The 25817-nt window shown below is 35.1% G+C and overlaps 1 protein-coding gene across 8 annotated transcripts in view; it reads left to right on the top strand.

The window, feature by feature from the left end:
• Nucleotides 1-25817, top strand: part of LOC101743268 (protein sprint) — a 276135-nt gene that overhangs the window by 93101 nt on the left and 157217 nt on the right. The window contains exons 1-2 of one of the 8 annotated variants that reach the window (XM_062673628.1): nucleotides 7957-8062; nucleotides 12554-12803. The exons of 4 other annotated variants lie outside the window; for them this stretch is intronic. In XM_062673628.1, the coding sequence (XP_062529612.1) occupies nucleotides 12646-12803 (158 nt within the window). In that variant the 5' untranslated portion in view covers nucleotides 7957-8062; nucleotides 12554-12645. Of the gene's footprint in view, nucleotides 1-7956; nucleotides 8214-12553; nucleotides 12804-25817 lie in introns of those variants that run through there. 3 more of the 8 variants (XM_062673634.1, XM_038017334.2, XM_038017332.2) reach the window with 3 other exon arrangements.

The raw sequence follows: 25817 nt of genomic DNA, 5'->3' as shown, positions 1-25817 counted from the left end.
CACTAGTATAGGCGACGCGGGAGCGGCAGGTATGGCGGACGCTGCGGTGTACGACGCGGGAGCGACGAGCACGGCGGAATCCGCGAGAGGGCTCACGGCGTGATCGGCCTTGAAAGCCAGAAACTCAGAAGTGAGCTTTGGGTGGCGAAGTCGGAGGAATTCTGAAAATAAAGCTTCCATGATGTCTGACCCAGGTGGGGCTGTCCCGGGTCTTAAACACACTCGCCTTGCGGCGAGGCCCCAACTTCTCGGTACTTAGCGGTTCGATTGAACACAGGTGGCGATGCGGCACAATTACTGCAGGAAAAAGAAAGAACAAAAAAAAAAGGAAACAACAAAATAAACCAAAACAAAACAAACACTTCCAGAAACACACTTTGTCGGCAGATGTGCCACGAACAAAAGCCGGGTGAACAAAGGCCGGGCTAACAATAAAACCAGGCGAACAATGGCCGGGCGATTGAGTGGTCGGTGAGCACGTCCGCAGGCGGCGGGTGCTTCTGTCGGACTCGCGAATAATATAGAAATCATAAATCTATAGAATATTTCATAATATTATATATTACTAATAAATTCCATAATAATATTATTACTGGTGACTGGACCTCTTGTGAGTCCGCACGGATAGGTACCACCCGCCCTGCCTATTTCTGCCGCGAAGCAGTAATGCGTTTCGGTTTGAAAGATGGGGCAGCCGGTGTAGATGTCTATGGGCTCCAGTAACCACTTAACACTAGTTGGCTGTGAGGTCGTACACACATCTAAGCAATCAAAAAAATTTACTGCTCAAAATTTATTTGTAACTTAATTAAATTCATTGTTATACGAATTATAGAAATAAAATTATTGAAACAGCATAATGCTAGCTAAAATATTACTTCTAAGGACTTCAGAATCTTAACAGAAATAATTATTTTAGATGTTAATGAATATCATTGTTTTCGTTTCTCTCATGACGTTAATACAAAAACTTGTGCATAAAACTCTGTGCGTTTATCGGGAAAACTTGTTTGTTTGTTTTGTTCGTGATAATACCACGATATTAGTTGTTTCCTACAAGTAATTAATAGCATTTCGTCGAACATGATCAGATAAATTGGCGCCAAAAACAAAACAATCTAAGGATGTGTATTTAAGAGGCAGGCGATTTAATTTTGCGCGGTTTAATTTTGTACATTTGGAACGTTTAAGTTTTAAGTCTATATTCATTCATAATATTATTTATTAATTTTAGGCACAGCACTTTTGTTCATTATTTTGCTAAAATATATAAAGAGTCTATCTTTATTAAATTTTGCAGTCGCTTGTTTTGGAATATCGCGGATTTCATAAATTTGTATTAAATTATATGTATCGTTTTAAATATATTGCAACAAATTCTTAACTATTAATATTAATGCGATTCTAATATTAAGCCGGCTGATAGTGTAATCCTTAGATTACAAGCAACAATAGCAACAATAGCAGCAATGTACTGCCGTAATCCTGTGTACGCAATTTGTCACTCATTCGTTCACGTGCGTTTCCCCTTTTGGTATTAATCGAATATTTTAAACAATAAACATACAACTTCATTGTATTGTATCGAATTTGAATGTAGAATTGGTCTTGTGTAACTCATCAATCACGTGTATCATTAGGATACTTACACAACGTGTGCAGATAATTTTATTTGTGATGATGACATTGTCTGATCCTTAATTTTTTCCCCCTATCTATGCTGATAGCCTTGAGAGGCTATTTCAGCTTCACCCTAACGTGTAGGTGAGCTCACGGGGCTCGAATTGGATTGTTGCTAACACTGGCCCTAGCAAGAGCAGTGCCTCGCAGTATCTACCACCGGATCGGAAACGCGACCCACTGAGAAGATCCGGCGAGAAACTCAGTGGGCAAAATCCTTAAAACAAATGAATTCGTGAATTGATAAAATGAATCGCCTAAGCTTCAGGAGTAATATAAGCAAGTAGAGAGAGACTTGCAAAATGTGACTGGTAAACTGTGGACGAGAAGATTAGAACGAAGTCCCATTTTAGTATCGCGATTAGGAACACATCTATGTCTTGAAATCTTGAAACGCACAAGTCTCCGCAACGCGCCGCCGAGGTCTCTTTTGCGTTTTGTTTTTATTGCTTAGGTGGATGAACGAGCTCACAGCCCACCTGGTGTTAAGTGGTTACTGGAGCCCATAGACATCTACAACGTAAATGCGCCACCCACCTTGAGATATAAGTTCTAAGGTCTCAGTATAGTTACAACGGCTGCCCCACCCTTTAAACCGAAACGCATTACTGCTTTACGGCAGAAATAGGCAGGGTGGTGGTACCTACCCGTGCGGACTCACAAGAGATCCTACCACCAGTACTCGCGTGAATTGAACATTCTCACTCTAGCAACTCCAGCTCCCGCAGGAAGTTAGTCAGTTCCTTAAAGCTAAGAACTGAGAGAGTGACTTCGGAGTATCAAAGTATTTCGCCTTGTAGTGCAACTTCGTCACTTAACAGGACGTGAGCTCTAATCCGCTTCTGTGTAAATTCTGTACAGGAGACTGTTGAATTATTTGTTCAAAAATCATAACCAGTATCAGTCCATGCTTTCCTATGCTATAAATAAAGGTATAAAAGCTATAAAGGTCTTGCCATACGAACTTTCCACCCGATTTTATACCCGTTGTCTTACTGAGGCAAAAGAATAATCTAAATAGGCTTTTGTTTTGACAACGTCAAGAACTGAATGCAAATTTACATACTTTTAAACTTTGAAATCTATATTTAAGTAGCGAAAGTTCAAGTGTTACTTTATTCTCATGAAAACGAAAAAGAAAATCAAATGTACGTATTCACTTTACTGGAAAGAATTAAGTGTCGATTAAACACGTCGTTTACGATTTCTTATACGCGATCCTCATCGCCTACTCATAAACCTGACTGCGTCCGTGTAAGTCCATCACATACTATAGATGAATCATCACATTCCTGGCAAGGTCAAGCGCACGGCCTACTCTCAGTTATACCACATTTATTATTTAGAACTTTATTACATTTTTTTATTGCTTAGATGGGTGGACGAACTTGCAGCCCACCTTGTGCTAAGTGGTTACCATAGCCCATAGACATCTACGACGTAAATGCGCCACCCACCTTGCGATATAAGTTCTAAGGTCTCAAGTATAGTTACAAGGCCCACAGAAACACATTACTGCTTCACGGCAGAAATAGGCAGGGTGGTGGTACCTACCCGTGCAGACTCACAAGAGGTCCTACCGCTAGTATTTTTACAAATTAAAATTTGCGGGTTTCATTTTTATTACACTATGTTATTTCTTCACTGTGGAAGTCAATCGTGAAGTACATTCCATGTCTTTGTTAATAAATATTTAAGAATCCTTTCTTCAAAATAAAAATCATAAAAAAAAGTTAGCTTGTCTTGTAGAGCTGAAATTTTCAACATAACAATAAATTCTTTGTTTTTGAGTTAATAAAATAGCAGTTATTAATATGAGGATGAGATGAATTTGAGGAATATTAAATGGAAGCCCTAACGAAATACATACATTCATGTTTATTCTAACTGAATAAGAAAAATGCATACACGAAATAAGCTTTGTTTCATGTTACTGGTAGGAAAAACAATTAAATTATTCAAATATAAGTTCAATGAAATTATTGTTTTGTACTCAACAACACGAAGAGTGTAAATGACGGCTATGAATAAATTTACTATGCAAATAATTAATATTACAAGTAAACAGGATGTTGTTTTTTTAAATGTGAATCTTATCTACTTTTTCGCGCATAGATATAAAACTAACCCGAAACACTAGTGCTAATCGTAATTACTGAATTCCTTGATGAAAATAATTGAAAATAATTCCTAGTTCTACTTTTCATTATCTATGGTCACCCTATTCGGACCCCGTGGCTTGACCACTATATTTTTTGAAGTGAAAAGGTTCTTGATATCAAACAAAATATTATCATATCAAACCTGTATTGTATTATACGGATATGGAGATGGTTCTTTTTTATTTTCGATGTCAATAATTTTATGTATTTGTTCCTTTAATGTTCTTGCTTCACTGAGAAATATCAATGCCCACGTTGAAACAGTTCATTCTAAAATAAACTAACTAGCAAGGTACTTATTGGGATTCAAGTACAAATTCATAATTTTATAACGAAGAAAAAACATCCTGTAGACTCAATGTACACAGGTTTTTCTTTGTTCTTAATTTGAACCTACGTGTCATATATCTACACTGTTTATAATCATCAAATATTTTGAAATTCTTCAACAGTTGTATATTGTTACTTGAATTGAGACCAGAGGATCTTATATGATACTCAAGCCGACCATTCAAATGAATATACAACTATAGCACATTTGCTTCCACGAGTTCCTGCTACTGCAATTATCGTCATCTTTCATTCGTAGAATTAGTAACCAAACCTTATTTTGTCCAATTCTTCTGCTAATTCTAGTATTGATTTAGCATTCTAGTATAATATTATTCCTCAACCAAATCACTAATCTCATTTAAAAAAAAAAGGGTGCGTGTACTTATGTACGCGCCTAAGAAGTTATACTTTATTATTATTAAAATTATTTCTTTTTTTTTCTTAAATATTAAATAATTAATAATAAATATTTAACGTTAATAATTTAATAATATTTAGTATGAATTATATTAAATAATAACTTTGTCATTTATATGACTAAATAATACATACGGATAGTTAACCTCAATTAAATTGGAGCACTTGTGGCCAACTTCTGTTAATTTTCTGTTAATTTTAAATTTCTGTTAATTTTAAGTCACGCGCATCGTAAAATTTCACTCTCATGAATTTTTCATAACGCGCCTAAAGAGGTATAACTTCAAAAAAATCTTATCTTTTTAATCTACTTCATATTTAGTTGAGTGTATAAACTTAACGTGTTTTTGCCAATCTCTACATCGATGTTAGAAGATATATTCATCTTTTTAATTAGACAGTACATAATTTTCTGAGTAATCATTTAAGTGATAAACTTAATAGACTTTAATTGTGATAATTGTTATAGCTACAAGAAAGCAGTTACATGCTGTGTTCGTTAATTGAAACTACATTCCATTCCGTAGTTTGAATGTAAAATATTTTTGAACTTACTTATATTTTTTACTATTTTACTAATATTTTTGAACTTACTCATTCAACAATTAAGATATTTCAGAGATTAACTCCCTTATTTTGCGTGTGAATATAATAGTTAGTCAATTACTCGATTGAAGGCTTAAGGTCTTTGAATATAAACAGTTATCGCGCTGAGATTTCTGTATCGCCGAACCCGCGGCTTGTGACGAAGAGCTCGACGAGTAAACTACTGAGTTTCTCGCCGGACCTTCTCAGTGGGTCGCGTTTCCGATCCGATGGTAGATTCTGCGAAGCCCTGCTCTTGCTAGGGCCAGTGTTGAGGCCGGCTTGAGCCCCGTGAACTCACCTAGTAGCTCGGTGAATCTAGAATAACCCCTCGAAGTTACTAGAATAGGTAGGAAAAAAAAGCAGACACAAGTTTTCAGGTATGTACGTTAACAACATCTCCGATTCTTTTTTTTGCGTTTATGGGACAACTAGTTAGTACACGGTTTATTTGTGTTACGTGTTTACCGGACCTCATAGACATCACGCAACTTGCATAGGGCAAACCACCTTGAGACAAGACGTTTCAATCGTATTGTATATCTCTCGCTGAATTTGAATCAACTCGCTGAATTACTTCCGAAAGTGCAGACCGACACTCTAGACTTCTAGACTAAACAACCCATTGAATAAATGAAATAGTCATAGATCCTTTTGGTATGAGCGATATCATGCTTTAATATGTATAATTGTCGAATATTTTACGTTAGGTTTATGAATTTTTCCATAAGGATGTCAAGTGAAAATTTGAGCAATTTTTGGAGAAAAGGTTTTTTTTTTTAAACATGCAATTTCGGTTTTATTATAAATACATTTTAAACTTGTTTTTTTATTGTTCAATAGTCGCACATTATATTAGGAATGGGTGGTACGGAAGTTTTTTTTTTAATTGCGTTGATTGAAAAATCATTTTGAAGGATAGGCTGGCTGACTAAAAAAAAAATTGATGAAATATTATTTCTAATTACCAATATTTTAAAACAAATGCGTTTAGCATTTGTTTTGAACTCAAAGTAGGTCGTGACGGTTATTGTATAATATACTGCACATAATAAGTCTGAGGTTAATAAAAGGAGTACTAGAGGTATATGTCACAGGCTTTTTTTAAAGCAACGCCTCTACTAAAGTAAAATCATAAATAAAAATATTGGAACCGTTATGTTAGTGTTGTGAAAGTGTAAAATTCTTAAACATCTAACACAGTGCTGTCTCGTGGAAACGGAAATAAAAAATTAGCACGAAAACGCATTTTAAAGCATTTCTTGAACACACCATAATGTATGCTAAACTTACGTCCGCTTTCCAAAAAAAAAAAAAAAATATTTTCAAAGGAGAATAGTGTGATATCTGTTTAGACATTATTAATTTTGAATCTGTTTTTTATTCTTAGCGGACTCAGCTGAGCACTTAAGTGGCGATGTTGCAATTATTTATGTATTAGGTACTATCATGGGCGTAATGCTCCAATATGTATTCATAGCCTCGCTTCATTAGTCAGTTGAGTCCCTGCGGTCTACTACATGAAGATAACTGAAATAAATTTCATCAAAATTCTACCGAGAGATATTAGCAAGGGCATGTCTCGTATTTTTTTTTCGGTAGAAAATGGTTTAATTTAATTAAAGTAGGTACTTTTTACTGAAATCTATACTAATATATAAATCTACAGTGGTTTTTACGGATGTTCCGTTATAACTACTGAACCGTGCATCCGATTGACTTCACGCTTGGTATCCATGTAGAAAATACATGTACTTAATGGATAGGCTAATATTTATATGAGTGTTGAACTCCCTAATAATAATGACAATAAATAATAAATGTTATTAATTAATTTCGATATCACCTTTTGGATAGTGAAATATGATTGTTTCAACTAAGCAACAAAAAAAGTAAATTAAAATGAAATAGATTACGGCATCTAACACAAAGCTTATCTAGCACTTCATCGTTCAAGCAAAGCCCTGATTTGGCGATGAAATAAATAACATAGAATTAAGGTAAATAAAATTTACTTTTATACGGACGTTAGCGAGGCATTCTATGTAATGGCCAACTCGTTTGGACTGACCTTTTTGCCATACGATCCACGATTGCGAGCCATAAAAGGATATGTCCAGATAACTTTATTCCACATAATACCACCCTATCCCTTTCAAAAGGAAAGTTGTATAACATTTTTTGAGCCCGAGTCCGTTCCCCTTTTAAGGCTACGAGAGGCATTTTTTATTGCAGAAATGGAAGCGCGAAAGAATGCCGATGGTCAATATCAAAGGCTTTGGCCGGTGCCGCGGTGCATAATTTTTGTTTAAAATGTTAATGCTATTTCTAGATGACTATCATGGTATATTTCGCCGTTTCCACGAACTGTGTGATACACTTAATGAAACTGGTTAAGAGTTATGTTTAGGAATAAACGCTAATTATTTGTGTAGTGTTTAGACTAGATTTAGGCAGAACAAAGGTAGGGACTAATTCAAATTTGGATTGTATTCATTTTGTGTTTTATTATTTTATCGTGTAAATAATAAATGTTCAATCTAAAAAAACTGCAGGAATTTGGTGATTTCATTTCATTGTGTACGCAAAGAATACTCAGACGAAAGGTCAATCACCTTTATTTGGGCATCCGAAATAATTGACGTCCGCGTCGTACCGTTGACCGGCGTCCAATAAAAAGTCCAAATTGCATCCCGCATGTAGAGTTCTAAGTTCAAATTAAGACCGGCAGTCGTCCTGCCTGCTCAATATCGGGCCCGGCACATTGCACACGCAGTGCGCGAGCGCCGCTGTATCCGATCGGACGATTCACACGAACTATATTGAGCAAACGCGAAATCGCGAAAAACATTCGTCGCGTGTTCAGTGTTTGTTTCTTTACTCAGGTGCTAGTTGTGTCTTATTAGAAAACTGTGCTTTGTGTGCGTTGTCTTGTTGTGCTAATTTGCCGTTTATTATTTCTGTGACATCAAGTTTCGCTGTATGCATTAAAGTTCAACAAACCTGTTGAACTAATTACGATTATAATGGAGAGATGTAAAGAAATACTTTGATAAGACAATAAATCTATTTGTAATTTAGTAGTCTAGATGATGATTATGATAAATTAAACTATATGTGTTGCTTTGAAAATAAATTGTTTAATTTGTCATCACCTAAATTACTAAATAACAAATAGACTTATTGTATTATAAAATGAAATTTAAATTTTATTTGTCGATCTTTCTTTAATAACCAAGCTAAATTATTTTTCTAATTTTATTTAATATTATTAATTTTAATTTTATTAAATTTTATTAATTTTAACCACTTGAATCACAGCCATTCTTTAAAAAAATAAAACGCTGTTTTACCAATCTTCTATAGCTGGTGCCAACTATTATGTTAAGTTAGCCAAGTCAAACATAAAGGAATCCTAGAGACTATTTCTAAGTATTTTTTTACATACTAATGAAAAAATCTAATAATGATTTTGACTTCCTTCCTTATTTGACATTGATTTGCACTTTTTTTTTTCTTCATGAAAAAGTATTCTGTTTTCATTATAGAAAAGGTGCGTTGGTCACGCAGTCTAGTAAACGTCATAAGATACCAAGAAAATAGCGGTTGCGATAAGGGATAAATCATTTTTGTTTTTAGCTCTTCACTGAATCACGTTCGATAATTCTGTGTCGAAAACTGCAATGATCTAATCGACACCCACAGTCATAGGCTCGAAATCTCCAATTCTAATTGCCTTTGAAACTTGTTGGAATAATATTCACCTAAACTATACCTAAACATTACTTCAAATTATATAAGGTACCAATATCTTCGACTTTAATTGGTACCATATCGGATAGTGTGTATGAACACGTAATGTTATATTAAAGGTGCAATAGATAATAGTGTTGCAAATCTTTGGGAAACAAATTTAAAATCCTTCTCAAACACTTCTGGAATACTTTTAAAATAACGTCATAAAAAATCCATTGCTATGACATTTGTTTTTCTCAAGAAAACTAATATTTCATAAATTCAATACACGGATCGATTTCGGCCAAGGTTGAATTAATTTCAAATGCTTATGTAGGTACCCTATTACATTCCTACACTGTCGTAATTTAAATTTGAACTATCAATAATAAATTTGTAATAAGTCTTACGAGTTTGTGATGTCCAAACGGCAGGCCTCGTTTAAAATGTAATCACTATTCAAACTACTTTGTAAACTGCGTGATTTCTCTGCGTGAGTACTCGTGAACACTATTTAAAATACGTAGTAAAAATCTTTTCTTAAATAGTAGCAGGTTTTCTACTAGTCAAGTCTTTTTGGTAGGTTATAGAGAAAGAGAGAGAGAATTTCACATTAACTCAATGCACACTACTTATGTGTCAGTAGGTACGTTTGTATGTAATATTTTATTGCATCAGTAATTGCAACTCATATTGTTCATAGTAAGCGATGTTGCAATAGTGTTTTTGCCGAGTTGACATGCATTGTAACAGATAAACCTATTTTGTAATTTCTGCATTCGCAACAGCAAATTTTTATATCGTTACATACATACTCTAATTAATGTTAATTACATTATCAGTCACAGAAAGGTAATACCAGTATATAAAAATATATCGTGAACGCCCATTTATATTGGGAAGTTTCTCTCAGTCATAAAACATTAAGTGCTTAATTATCACAAAATATCATCCAATAAGACGTTTCTCTGATTCAAGAACCCTTATGCTTCGAGCAAAATTCTAATGGTGTTAGAGACAAGCATTTTATGGTGACTGGTGACAGTCATATTAGTAATAGTTAATATTCAATTTAAAAAAAAAATATATATATTAGGAGAGTAGAGATTTTCTTATTATCAATCAATAAGAAAATCGATCTACTCTGCTAATAAAATCCTTTTTTTTTAAATTACATCAATAAAAAGTGAAATTTATTTGGCCTCTTTATTATTTTCACATCATAAATAAAATAGTAGTATTCGGGAGCAAAACTTTCTATTAACACTCAATCAATTTCGAAACATTTAACGAGATAGAGAAATACAAATGTGAACAGGGAAAAACTAGTTTTTATTAAAACACACGACAAAATTAGCTTCGAATATATCATTCAAATTACAGTTTCTATGTAGAGATACACACCAACTACCTTTGTAATCGTGCCCATGTACGAATCACGCACGCTACCTCGAACTTGAATCCTTATTCTGTTCATCAGATTTAAAGTTTATGAACATTAAACCGATGAACCGTTGTATTGTGAGGTTTTGACAATTGTGTGTGTTAGACATAAAATTGTCAAATTTTTACAACGGTTTTCAACGTCCGTGATTTCGTGCATTACCTTCAATGAATACGCTGCTTTTTGGTTTTCGGGAACGATTCCAATACTTACAGAAAATATAATATCAAAAATTAATTTCTTCCATATACAAATGGGTTGCTTCTGGCACTAAAATAATCTCCCGCTAAGTTTCTCGCCGGATTTTCTCAACGGGTCGCGATTCCAAACTGGTCGTAAGTTCATTGGCGAAGCGGCTGGTCTTGAGTTGTTAGGTTTCCTTTGGAGGCGCTCGAGTAGCTGTTAGCAGATCCCATTACTGCTGGCTGAGCGCGTGCTCGCCCACCTGTTCACGCATCATTTGGGATCCTTCCGATCTACGATTGACGCTTCTAGGTACCTCAAGCACCTGTCACCGTTCTCGTTGAACCTGTCACTTGTGACGAAGGGCTCGATGAGTCAATTAACCCACAGACACAAACCCACTGAGATTCTTGCCGGATCTTCTCAATGGGTTGCGTTTCCGATCCGGTTGTAGATTGCGAAGCATTGTTCTTGCTAGAGCCAGTGCTAGCTTAGCAATGACCTCAGGTTAGAGCCCCATGAGCTCGCCTCCTCATTCAGTTACGCTGGCTTAGCCCGCTAGGTTACCAGTTTCACCTTCTTCTTTCTTTCCTATTACCCTCTGCTGGGGTGTAGGGCTCGAATCATTCCATTTACACCGGTCTTGGCCAGTCTGTTCTAGCTTCTCCCACGTCATGCCCAAGACGCCCGGTTGCTGCTCTACTGAGCGACGCCAATTTGTTCTGGGACGGCCTCTCTTCCTTTTTCCGGACATCTCCAAGGTCAGTGCGCTCTTGGGTAGGTGGGTATTAGACTTTCTTAATGTGTGACCAATCCAACGCTACTTCCATACGTCATAGGTTTATTTGCACACATAAGCGGTTCTCTCTCATATTATATAACCGGAACGCAATACAACTTTGTGGCATAAACGGGACTGCGGTGGTAACTAGCCGTGTTTCATCCATAACATTTCGCAGATGTTAATAAACGTTTTCTATTCAACATATTTTATAGTAGTTACCGTTACCACCAAAGGAAACATGCTGATATTAATGGTTGGCTTAACATCAAACACTGGGTAATTGCCCGTATCTAATAATATTTTATTGTTTTAGATTGAAGTAAACGAACGATGCTGATGCAAAACGTGTTAGTATTCAGAACGACTTTTGTTTGGTATGCATTCGATTTAACTGTTTATTTAGCGAGAGCTTGTGTTTGACGATTTGTTTAAAACACTGTAGTAGATACTGTACCAGGTTTACCTTAATATATCATTAAAAGATATCCAAATTTGTTGTTATTTTGGAGATTTGGCTCAAATAATTCCTCAAAGAATAAACGTTTTAAGCTTCATTAAGTATAAGAACGGTTTTGTCCCGACGATTTTGTTCTTAGTATCTTTGTAGTTTTATTTTTTAGTTATAAAGTTTTCGAAGCGGTGCCGAACGAATATTAATATAATGTTATTGAATAAAAGTTTTAAAGCATTATTAAATAATTCACAAACCATAATTTACTATCACATTTACCGTGGTTGCACGATTGTAATTTAGTGTAGTTTTAAAACTTATAAAATAACCAAAAATGCTTTCCATCTATTAATCACGCAGAGCTATTCTATTATTTATTACCTAAGCTTCTACTTTAAGAATTATCTTATACAAATTAATATTTAAGATCACATAGCTTATAGCATAGTATGATGGGAAATATCCATCATTATCAAGCTTTATTCTCGACAAAACGATAACAATAGTCTTTTTCATTCGATCATCGTTCAATAAATGCATTCGTCTACAATATAGTGAATAGCACTTGTCGTGTTTTGAACCTGTTCGGTTCAGGAGTGGGAGTCACGGATAATTCACGATATCCCGTCGACGAGGAGGGCTGCAGCTAATATAGAGGTGGTGGTCACTCCTCCGTGACGCAATACGGATGCACAACCAACGCACAGTCACTAACTTCGCTTCCCAATGTAACACACGTCAAATAACAATATATAAGATTCTGTTGTTTATTTTAACAGATAATCAACAATACAATGCTGTCTATAATTTAACGACCGATTAAATGTAAGTAATTAATTAAAAAATCGTGATAAGTGAAGTGAAACAAACGATGTTGATAACAAAGTACACGGCAATTCTGTTGGAGAGCGCCAGAATAGCTGAGGCGCGGAACACTGCGATATCGAGGTCGAGAGAAGATAGTTGGTCCTCTTTGGAGAGCAATATCAGCAGACGGCGTCCGGTCAGGCGTCGGTATTTCGCGTACAGGTATTATTATTATTTTTGCTTAGATAGGTGGACGAGCTCACAGCCCACCTGGCGTTAAGTGGTTACTGGAGTCCGTAAACATCTACAACGTAAACGCGCCACCCACTTGAGATATGAGCTGTAAGGTCTCAGTATAGTTACAATGGCTGCCCCGCCCTTCTTCAAACCGAAGCGCATTACTGCTTCACGGCAGAAATAGGCAGGGTGGTGGTATTTATTCGTGCGGACTTACAAGAGATCCTACCACCAGTAAAACTGTTTGACTTGCTACAAAAATTTTAGTAGTATTTTAATTTTTTCATTACGTTTCAGTTTCAATTTTAACCGAAGTATAAGTAGCTATATACGTAAAATTACGTATCTAAATCAAAAGAAATCGCATTATCGAAATGGATTAGGGAAATAGAAAAAAAAATTGTTTCCATTGAAACTGCACGAGCGCGCCACAAAAAGTAGGTACATATTAACGAGCCGACTTTTTGTGCAACACAGACAGGAACAGTACGAACGATCACAAAGGGCATTAGGTATTCATTGTATGCGTCAGTGTAGCGGCATTAAAGCAAGTAAATACAGTCGGTAGGTAATACGAGAATCGCATTTTCATTACTTTGAATTGCATTATGCACCATGGAGGACTTAAAGTTTAGAACTAGATGCTTAATTAGCTAGAAAATAAACAGAGCCCAGAAATATTCTTATATATCTCTAGATTTATGAAAGGATATTAAAAATAAATGAAACCATTTATGTGTTTGTCATTGTTATTTTTCAAGAGGATCATAAAATCTGAAATTATTTACAAAACTTAAAAGTATCAAATAGCATATAAATTAGTACGTTTTTATTCATTTAATAATACATCTTTACCTTTTGCTTTGAGCATAACTGTGCCGTTATTGTGAAAAACATATCACGATTTTTAAAAATCAATCTAAATTTTCAAATCTTATATATATATAAATAAATTGCTGTTCGTTAGTCTCGCTAAAACTCGAGAACGGCTGGACCGATTTGGCTAATTTTGGTCTTGAATTATTTGTGGAAGTAGAGAGAAGGTTTAAAAGGTTGATAAATATGAAAATGCTCGGAATTAAATAAAAATAACAATTTTATTTATCCTCTGATGTGTCCCCCGTCGGACAGATTCCTTTTGTTTATTTTAAGTTTATTTTATACAAAAGTTTAGGTCTTTTATTTATCGATTGAGGCACTACGAAATCAGTTATAAATATAATATTTTCGTATTTCATTCATATTGAAGATTTTCTGAAAGTATAAAATTAATGGCACGTTAAATTCTTATAATGTTTCACTTGTTTAGAGGACTGGATAAGAAAGCACGAGAGGCGTGTACAACGTTCTAGGCACAAAAGATAAATTGGTAGCATCCGTGGTCGTGCAGCGGAGCCCATTCGTTTAAATTAACTCTTTCTACACTGACAGCTTCTATTACTTGCAATTATTTATTATCATTATTGGTGCCCATCGTCTGGACGGCTTCCAATATTGTAAGAATAGTTAGCGTCTGTTTTCATCTTTAAAACACATCTTCTAGGCTTCGTTCCTTGTCGACAAGATTCTTGTTCGTGTAATGTATATAGCAATTGAAGGTTATGAATTTGTTAAAATCAATTGTTTTATATTAAATGTAATTTTTCATAGGACAGAAGTCATCAATACTACTATAGGCTACTATATTTTTCTTGAGCTTCGCGGTTTATTTCAATCCCTATTTTATAATTTTTGACTTTATTAGCACAGCCCGCATTGCATCGATGAATTGTAAAAATGCACTTACAAGATTTTGATACGTAAAACTCGACCAGGTCCCTCCTTCCCGCAGTTTCCAAAGTTCAAACGACAGTAAGCTACTACCCTAACCCTAAAAGTATTCATCCTCCTCCTTGCGTCGTATTCCTCATTGCTGAGGGTCGTGACCACCCTTTTGTATCACCTTCGCACTTACGATCTTTCTCCATCCATTCTTGTCTCTGGCGGTGTGGAGGGCGTTGTGAAACGTGGAATCAAGAGCGGTGCGGATCTGGTCGGACCAACGTATTGGGCTGCGCCCCCGAGGTCTTTTCCCATCTACCTTACCTAAAAGTATTCATATGTTAAGTTAAATATGGTCGTTTTAAAAATTAAATTTATACAGTGAACACGCAATGAAAGGCGAACCTCGGTGTTTCTGATTACTCACATATTGCATCTAAAGATTTTTTTATTAAAAATTGTTAGAAAGGATAAAGATGATTATTCATGATAAAGATAACGTAAAAGTATGGTGCGGTACAAGATTTAAACCATAACTCTTAGGGCTTGTTCAGTTTTGTTATTGCTATTGCTCAATTTTCCAGATTTCAAATCGATTACTTTAGTTTTAGCGGTCAGGGATGACTTTTGGGTAGACTGTCCAATTATTTATATGTAGTTCCATCGTACTCATGTGCTACATAAATATATTCGTGCTTACGAAAGAGCTCTTTGTGTGATAAACGCAAGCAATGATTAGTTAGCAGAACGCTAATGAAAATTTATATTGCAAAATGCTGTTCTATTTGAAAATTGTTTCGAAAGTTTTCGAACACTCCATTTCGCGGAATAACAAAAGGAAACATTACAATTCTTACCGATTAACATAAAAATACAATAAAATTATTGCCGCAACGCAATATTTGTAATTGTAAATATGTGTGCATTTGTTTTTTTTCTCCGTAAGACCGTGTTATAGCGTGAATGATTGATCCTTTCACATTTTATCATGGAGTCGATGTATCTAATTAATTTTTACTCCAGTTTTTTGACACGGTTTATAATAACACGTGATGTGATTTGCGTACGCTGCATGATTTACAAGCTGCATTTACACGCATGTCGGTACATGCATGTAGCATTATTTTTTGTATAAACATAAAGTACATTACGCGTCTTCAGCCCACTGAGTTTCTCGCCGGATCTTCTCAGTGGGTTGCGTTTCCGATCCGATGGTAGATTCTGCAAAGCACTGCTCTGGCTAGGGCCAGTGTTAGGAACACACCCGGTTTGAGCCCCGTGAGCTCACCTACACGTCAAAGAGAAGCTGAAATAGCCTCTCAAGGCTCAAGCAGAGGCAGAGGAAAAAAACGCTTTTTCAATAAAGTAATTTACGAAATTTGATATTGGTTTATTTAAGGTGTAAGAGTATTACCATAGCAGAAAATAAATAAGTCGCGTAAAGCCTAAATAGAAGTTTTTACTGGTAGGCCGTATTCCAACCCCGCCTGAGTAGATAACATCATTTGGCGTATTTCTGCCGCGAAACTGTCATGCGTGCAGCCGCAAATTAAAGAAGTGAAACAATGACTTCATGTCCTAGTATGCTTTTCGGCATATCTCTGGGTTTTGCTTATCAATTAACACGACATGGGCTACATGGGCGACATGGGCGACCTGGGCGACCTGTTCACCCTTCAATAGGATAAAAAATCATTTGTTGAACCAACAAAAAGAGATCGTTGATCTTTTGCGCAAACTGATGTTTGTGTTGCAATGCGTGCAATGCAAAAACCTAACTGGAATGTATTTTCATAGCGTTTTTTTTATTTATTCCATGAAAACCACCAGTTCCGTCAACTATACAATCCCTAAATATAATAGATAATTTTTAATTTAAAAGTTTTTTTTTTTTTAACGTTACATGGGAGTTGCATTAAGTTGTGCAATAAATATTGACAGAGTAGAAAGATATAGACCGGAAAATACACTATCTGTTAATAATATTATTTTACGTAATTTTAGTTTATTATAGATGCCGATTCTGTCACACTATGAATAAAGAAGGACTATGAACTTAGTGAGCATTTTGTGTGTACAAAAAAACATACCTATATAACTTTAACAATAATTCATATAGGAGATGTATTGTTCTTTCGTGGATTAATAAAAAAATAAAGATATTTAATTAAAGAAAATAGTGATTTCAATAAATAAACCTGTAGAAACTAAAAACGTGGACGGTAAATATAGATCTTCACGGACGCGGTGCATTATACGGCAATTAGTTGTGGACGGAGCCTACCTCAACAAAGATTTATCACCGCATTGCTATTTACAGATTTATAATTACAACAAGAAAACATCACAATAAAAACATTTATACTGACTAGGATTTGAAATGATGTTTGAAGAACGATTTCATAGTTTTTACCGCTCACGTGTTGCTATTGACATTTATAGTTATACTAGCTGTACCCGTCCGCTTCGCTGGGCATTTAAAATTAACATTATTTTTTCTCACCCCCACAAAGATTCTCATCATTAACGCCCCCGCCACTGGTATGGGGAGTCCAACACTCATATAAATATTAGCCTATCCATTAAGTACGTGTATTTTCTACTTGAATACCAAGTTTCAAGTCAATCGGATGCATGGTTCAGTAGTTATAACGGAACATCCGTAAAAACCACTGTAGATTTATATATTAGTATAGATGAAAATAGGCGAAGACAAATCAGTGAAGTGGCATTTTCTCCTCTGTTTTTCAAGTGATTTCCTCGGTTTGTCTAATAGTTATAGACTAGTACGTATTTATTAATGATTTTGTTTAATTAGACAAAAAACAATTCTCATAATAAATAATACAGACAATTACTATTTCGTTCTGTGTCAAAATAATCGTGAAAAACATAGTAATTGCCGTACTACTCCTGCGTGCGTCGTATTCCTCAGTTCTGAGGGTCGTGACCTTTACTGAGCACTTTTGTTAGGGCTATGTTCCTCCATTCACTTCTGTCCTCCGCGCAGTGGATAGCGACATTTATGCTGGATTCCAAAGTCGTCTTAATCTGATCGGACCAGCGCATGGGACTACGCCCCCTAGGCCTCTTTCCTTCCACTTTGCCGGCGATGAGAAGTCTTTCCAGATTGTCACCCTTTTTCCTCGCAACGTGACCGAAAAACTCTAAAATCCTACGTAGGCAAACGGTGGAGAGTCTTAAGGAGACGCCTAGTTCTTCCAGGATTGATGCGTTTGTCCGATGCGCCGTCCAATCCGCAGCATTTTCCTCCAGCACCACATGTCAAACGCGTCGATCCGACTTCGATCAGCCTTCTTCAGAGATCATGTCTCCGCCATGTAATTGCCATACAACTTGGTGAATTACTGTAAAGTAACGATATGTTCTTTTCTAAAATTTCATGGACATACAATTATTAATTGAGCAAAGTTTATGCCATCTTATCTGTAATCACAGAGTGCTCTCGCCAAAGATAAAATGTTAAGATAAAGTACCGGACAATGCTCTCTTGCATAATGCTGGTCGCCCACTGCGCGCCATTGTCTTGTGTTTTTATAAAATTCTTTCGCATTTATTTCGAGGTTGCGTATGCGATGCCAATGACCTTTTTCAACGACATTTTTTCGCTTCAAATAAATGTTTTGTAATAGTTTTCCTGTAATTAAATGTGCACACGACTTTATCGTTATAATAAAATAATGCTAAATAAATCTAATACTAAAATATTAAAACTCGAGCTTTCGACTTAGTTAATAAAAATTTAATCAGTAACATTTTGATTAATTATGACAAGATCAAATAATTGCAATGGCTGAGTTGATTGCGTAACTGGTTTCAGAATATACATAGATTAAGTACGACTTGAGTTCACCGCACATCCTTGATTAAAAAGCTATTGTTAAAATACTGAAATAAATATAAACAAAGGGGAACTAAATTAGACATACATTCTACATCTAAGGTTAACAGTACTGTAATGAAAACTCGCATTAAAATTGAATAGAGCTCCTTCTGGTCGCGTAGAACGGCAAAAGTTTATTGCTCGCAAGTCGTTTAAAACTTTGCCGTGTCAGGCTCCCTGCGTACGGTTTTCCTTCCACGGTTCATGTCCCCAGTAATAGTAACGCTGCGAATACTCGGACCATACGTGTTTACTTTATGCATTTAAAATTTTTTGTTTAGGCAAAGTGATTATTCTTGACATCTCCCGGTCACCGTCCTCGCCGAACACGTCACTTGCGACGAAGGGCTCGACGAGTTAATTTACCCAGACACAGCCCACTGAGTTTCTCGCCGGATCTTCTCAGTTGGTCGCGTAGATTCTGCGAAGCACTACTTTTGCTATGGCCAGTGTTAGCAACACTCCCGGTTTGAGCCCCGTGAGCTCACTTACCCGTTACGGAGAAGCTGAAATAGCCTCTCAAGGCTATCAGCATAGGTAGGAAAAAAAAACTTGACATTTGTATACTGAAGGTGAGCTCCTACAAATAAAGATACTTATTTAAGTGACATTCTAGTATGATTTTGTCAACGTCTTCGTGGACGAATTTGATATTCGGGTTGGTTTGTAATTCTCATTGTCTCGTATGTGTTACCGCCACCGATAACACCAAGAAATCTGGCTTGAGGCTATTGAACAAGGAACGTTTTTGATTATTTTCCCCTGAAAATTTCTTTCGTGCAATTGTTACAAGTATCGCTACCATCAAAAGCAGTTATGATCGTCCGTATTTTAGCCCTTAGCCTTTACCTTTTAGCCCCCGCTAAAACTCTCTTAAAATTGACGCTTTAGCAAATGTGATAGCGTGTGCTGAGAGTCGCCTTAATTTTTCGTTCCAGTGTCCTGTCCGCTTCTAAATTGAAAAAAGGCTTATTACGGTTCTTAAAAGACAAGAAATTGCGTTATATTTGATACTATGACTTCGTATCACAAAATGGGCAGCGATAATCACGTTATGCTGTGGCCTCCACTTTACCCAACATGGACAATCTTCTATTACGCTATAAGAAATAAAATTACTAGTCATAGGGCGTCTTGTGAACTTGGGTAAGTATCACTGCCACGTCTATTTCTGCCGCGAAACGGTAATGCGTTTTGAAGGGTGGGGCAGCCGTTGAACTTTAGAACTGAGATTTAGAACTCACGTCTCAAAGTAGCATTTAAGTTGTAGACGTCTATGGGCTTCAGTAATATCCAGGTGAGCCATAACTCATTCACCCGTCAAAGCAATAAATATAATAAAAAGAACTACCAAATTACGCGTCTTTAAAACCCAACTAATTTTATCTTTCCAATGAATTTCTTTGATAAATTATACAAACTTGTACTTGAACAAAATGTCGAGCTGCGTAAGGTTTACCAATAGGTGTTTAACAATGTATTTCATTACTACGAAGTGATAATATACAGTTTGCCAACTGAAATATGATATGACCAATTAGGCAAACTGATTACGAGTTTTAGTTTGTCGAGTCGACGGTCTTGGATCACCTATGTACATATGTATAAACGTGAAATTCACTAAAGGCCAGTAAGTTATGTAAATATATTAGGTACTAACCAACTACAAATATTTAGTAATTTTTGTTAATACCTTATCTAGGCTCGTGAGCTCATACCATACTTGTTAAGTCGTTAAGTGTCCATAGTAACGGGAATCTGAATGTCGTCTAGAGATATGAGCTGCCTCAATTATATTGTAATAATAATAGTAGTGGCCTAAAAGAAAAAAGGCCAGTTATACTCATATCGAGCTATACAGATGTGTCGATGCTCAAATCTCGCGGGCTTGTGCCCAATTTTTGAGTACAAAAGAATTGCACCTTTGCTATCGCCATCTTTTTCCAGCCGCAACCATCACAACGGAAACCAGGCCAATTTGGTTGATTTTCCTATCTCCTCTGGTAGGTCTACGTATATTGGATTTTCTTCCATGGAAATATATTCTTAGCAGTCGCTGACGCGTCTAAGGTTTCTGTAGTAGTATTTTAATAATACATTACTTAATATTAAACTTACTGCTATTATTGATGGTATATTGTCTCACATTCGCATCGTTAAAATACCAGCGTAAGCATACGTGGAACTTCAGTTATTTGCAGTGTCAACTACACACGGTTATAGTAACCGCAAATATGAAATTGTGCATCACGCGGCACGCGTCGTCCGCTTAGAAATTTATATTGCAAATAACGCAATAGCTTCCCGGCAGATTGACTGCATTGCCGAAAACAAATTGAGGCAGCAGTCGGTACAGAATGGCATTCAGAAGTACCGTCTTTATTGGTTACGTAATACACAAATCAATTCGTTCGAACCGCGATTAATTTACAATCTAATATACAATTAAGTAAAAGTCAACGTATTGATGTAACATAAAATGAAGACTAAGTGCACTATGGTTACGGTAGTAACAAATGCAACGTTTTTTTTTATTCTCACGCAAAATGAAAACTCTTTCAGATGTTTATTCTGGCATTCAATTACATTTATATTTGAAATATTTTGGAATACTTTAATGGAAAAAATTAAATAGAACAGACATTATTGAGAAGTTTGTTTAAATAGCTCCTCTCAGTTACAGATTTTTTTTCTTTTTTTATTGCTTAGATGGGTGGACGAGCTTACGGCCCACCTGATGTTAAGTCCGGCAATAAACAAACAAAAAAATCAAGAACTAAGCACAAATCGAATATAAATAGACAATAATAATATAACTTTTATCAGTAGAATGGGAACCGGTTTGTTAATTTCAGAGATACAGTGAGTCTGGCGTGTTTATGCCCTCAATATATTACGAGACGACGTGGTACGGGTATTGCAAGTATAACGCCCACGCCGCAGGATCACGGTGCCAATTTCGAAATGAACCATATAAAATATGTGATCTACTTTTTTATGGACATTTATTACTACTAGCACCGGTTGTAATCGGAATTCCGCCAATTTTATTGAAGAGACATATCCTTGCTCCATTTGCTTCTGTAACGCACGCAAGATACACACGAATTTTACTCTATTAAATTTTTTTATAAGTTTAATAAGTAGAATTATTAAAATCATTTTAAGTCGAGTAATATTACAGTGCTGTCGAATATATCTTAAAATAAATTATTTAGGTTTTATATAAGTATATTCGATGATTTAATGTCTTTTACTTCTTGCTCTTATGCCACATTATGTGGGAGGCGGAGCAGCATGTTCTCTTATAATTCACATGCATAGGAATTTCGCATGAGTCTTACCGTGACCGTCTGCTTGATAATGGTATATCGATTGCCACCTCCAAAAGGGAGGGAATTCTCTGTTTCTTTTATGTCCTCCGCTTGTGGTTCTATGATTTGCGTGTTATTAATATAAATATATACATGAGGATTTAGATTTTCAAATACCAAAAGCATAAAAATATTACAAATTTATTCTTGAATATATTTTCTATAATTTAGATATTTCACGTATTTATTACATTGTAGAAAATGTAACTTTTATTTAATGTAACACCTATCACATCTAACTCTATTTTTGATCATACGTTTATTTTTGAGTTTAATATATATGTATATGAGAAATAGGTTCATTCATTCATAAACCTCAATTTTGAATGTTGACTTATTAATTTAGTAACTTATGAATATAACTTAGGCTGTGACGAGTGTTAGTATTACATAGAGAGCACCTCACCCTCATTGAGTGTAACGATGCAAGAAAGAAGAGGAGAGTTGACGACTATTTACAATATATGAAAAATATCCAGTAATCCGTCAAGTCAGTAAATTTTTGACGTTATTATTAAAGTAATATATTAATACGTGAAGCAAAAATTTTGTATCCCTTTTTACGAAAATTGCGCGGACCGAGGAGTATGAAATTTTCCACATTTGTAGAGAATATAGAGGAGAAGTGCACAATGCTAAGATTTTTTTAAAATAATGCATAAAAGATACATTATCAATAAAGAAAACATTACACACACTACCATGTATTTGACACACACACGCATGCATACTATTTATTGTCAAACTTTTGTTCTTGACGTCTGTTGTAAAATTGAGAATAGAATATGGTTTATCTTTGTTTATATTTTTTATAGTGTAGTCTTGGCGAAATTTGTGATTATAGAAGTATAAAATACAATCGTAATAGTGTACAAACTTACAATTCCAATTAATTATAGTCGAATTTCGACTACTGCGGGACCTCTAGTTAAAGTAATAACACAAAGGACAAAAGGTATGAAATTCAGAATATCTTTTATTATATATTCATAATATTTGTAGAATTAAGCTATACCAGGGCACAACTAGTTTAATGAAGGATTTGAAGTGAGCTCGCTTAGACATGTTTAGGGGCAGTCTGCGTTCCGCACACCTGTCTGGCGGCTCTTGGAGTTAATGGTCTAAATAATTGCTTTGTTGGATAGTCAGCCAGACTAGTCCCACCGTGTGTTATAATTATGCTTACCCTCTAAAGACTGTTTAGGTGTCTTGGTGTTACCTCTTTTCACTGTATTAAGATTTTGACTGCTTCTTTACGGTATATTAAATACGTTTAAAGTTGATTAAATTTAACACAGAACTTGATGTAGTGTTATCGTGAATTTATTAGAGAATATCATTGTATCGAAAAGTAACATTTTTGTATTTTAAGATTGACATCACTCCTACTAGTACGAAATTATACCTAGTACAAAATTGAATTATGATTATAATTTTAAATTGTTTGAATTTTTTATTGGTTTCCTATGTTGTTGTTCCCTATAGATGTTGACGCGATCATTTGTACGATAGTATTATTTCTTTAAATAATTTACCTAATTTGTATAGTTTACATAACAAGACAATTTGTTTTTTAAATAATTCCGACTTTATATTTCCGAAAAATATCTAACATACACAGAATCATCAAAACAAACTATCACAAAGAAACTAATAAGAAACGGTACCCAATCGGAAAATTACAAATTCCCTGAAGCCTTTATTTAAATTGCCAAAGTTTTATGAAGACAGAACAGTAACGAAATAGTAGTAAAGCAATTTACATTTAGCTCGAAGCTATTTCTTGTGAAACTACGAAAATTGTTTTATTGATACCCATTCATTATGTCCATGTTAAATTATTGTATATTTTTAATAAACGATTTCTAAAATAACAGTACTGGGTTTAAAGTTATGTTAATATTTTTGTCGTAAATTTTATTGAAAATATTGCTAAAGCAAGAATAGGTTAGTATTCGATAATTTTTCTTTCAAATAAAACTTTTCTATGCGGCTAATAGCTTACAGTCATCTAACAATTTTAATGTAGACCTCAGAGCTTCGATTTGAAATCTGGCTTGTATTATGATTATTGCTATACATATTTGATTTAATGGTGGTTTTTCGAAACAGTACTCTTTTATTGAATTGGTTACAACACCTAAAAATGTCCGAGCATCAAGCGAGTGTACTTGATAACCAATTAACTATTGCTCAACGCAGCCTTCAGATCAATCAGTGAGCGAAGACCATTTAGATCTATCAATAAACATTGTTGTGTATGTGAATTGTTACTATTTGAATGATTGGAGCGTTGTTATTGGTATTTGGGCATATTGTGAGTCAGCACGGATAGGTACCAACATCCAGCCTAATTCTATCGCGACATTTTGTTGAGTGCGACAGCCGCCGTGATTCATTCCCATATCTGAACAGTTTTTATTTGCTATCAATCTATAAATTAGATACATGCAATAAATGAAATTTCTGTAAGAAATGTATGTATTTAAGAAAAATATTTTGTAAATTAAATTATAAGTCAACCTGTACCAAGATCTGGCTTCTAATTTAATGATACAGATACAACAGATAGTTCTAATTTGTTTTTCAATAAATACATAAAGGTCATATATTGAGATATGCCATATAAAGCACGTAATGAGATCATTCCATCACGAGAGAGCAATATAGGCGCTGACAAAATGTAGGCACTTAGTGTGATGATATGTCTTGTGATATTAGATTTCTACTGGCCGATTATTCTAGAAAAATAAGAAATATTAAATATTCCACGCCATTTGCCTCTATCTGCCGCCGGATAGAAACGGATAGGTATATTTAAAAATTCGTGGTTTTAAAAAGTTAAACATTTACCTTGGCCATAAGTTGGTTGCCCATTCAGGTGATACTAGTTACTAAAGTTCATGAAACAGTGAGAAGGCTAGCTAAAACCATTTAAAACCCTAGAGTATTTACAATTAAATAGCTTAAAGTTAGCTGAGTCTGAAAAATCTTCTGTGTCGTACCAAATTCTGCGTTTCATCTGCAGCTACTCATGACTGCAGTTTCACTTGTTGATGTCTGTTTCAACTTTTTTATGATCTATTTTATCAGGTCTAACGATGTTTGAGAGTATCTATCAATTGAAATAAAATAAGATATATTTTTTAAAACATTGTCGTATTTTTTTTCCGTTTTTTATTCGGATATAATTTAAACTATTTTTACTGCTTTACCTCGCGTTTTTATATTGGCATTGTGTTATTTCCGAAGTTTTAAATTTTTTACAGTTTTCGTGGTGACGGACGACGGTCGTCCTCGTCAATTCTGAAAATGTAGGTTAAAACGTAAAAATAGTTTTAATTACTTTCTATTAAGTTGTTACCAATTACACCCTGAGACGTCTCGATTCGAGTGAAAAATGCTGTCTAACTTTTATATCTGAAACACATGGGTGCTGCATGATAGATACGAGCCGGATGACATTGGCTACTGACAATGCATGATACCATGTAATTTGGTAGGTATTTATGGATGGTCGTATCGTATGCAACAATGTAGAACGAACTACACATGCTATTTACCGATATTAGACTTATTATGTCATCGCTAGAAGATTTAATCAGACTAGAAAAATTGGTTTACTAGAATCGGCATAATAAGATGTTATAATTTTTCTCCGGTTTCGTTTTGTTAGTCAGATTTTTCTTAAAAATCAGCGCGAGTTACACGAAGCCATTTATTCACATCTTAAATAATGTAGATAACCGGTCCCACAGACTAGATTTGTAAAGAAGACTTAGAGCTTCCTTAAAATAAAGAATAATTGCAGTGTTTGAGCACAGACTGCATTAAAACTGCCCTTGGCATTTCGTATGGCGTGTTCGTTGTTCGCTACAAAGCTAATAATTATGTTATGCAATAATAGAAACCAGAGTTCTTTGCAACTCAAGTATACGAGTATAATTCAAACTAATTTTA

This window comes from Bombyx mori, chromosome 18 (genome assembly GCF_030269925.1).
Source record: "Bombyx mori chromosome 18, ASM3026992v2".
In the NCBI taxonomy this organism is placed as follows: domain Eukaryota; kingdom Metazoa; phylum Arthropoda; class Insecta; order Lepidoptera; family Bombycidae; genus Bombyx; species Bombyx mori.
This window is presented reverse-complemented; position numbering and strand designations above follow the sequence as displayed.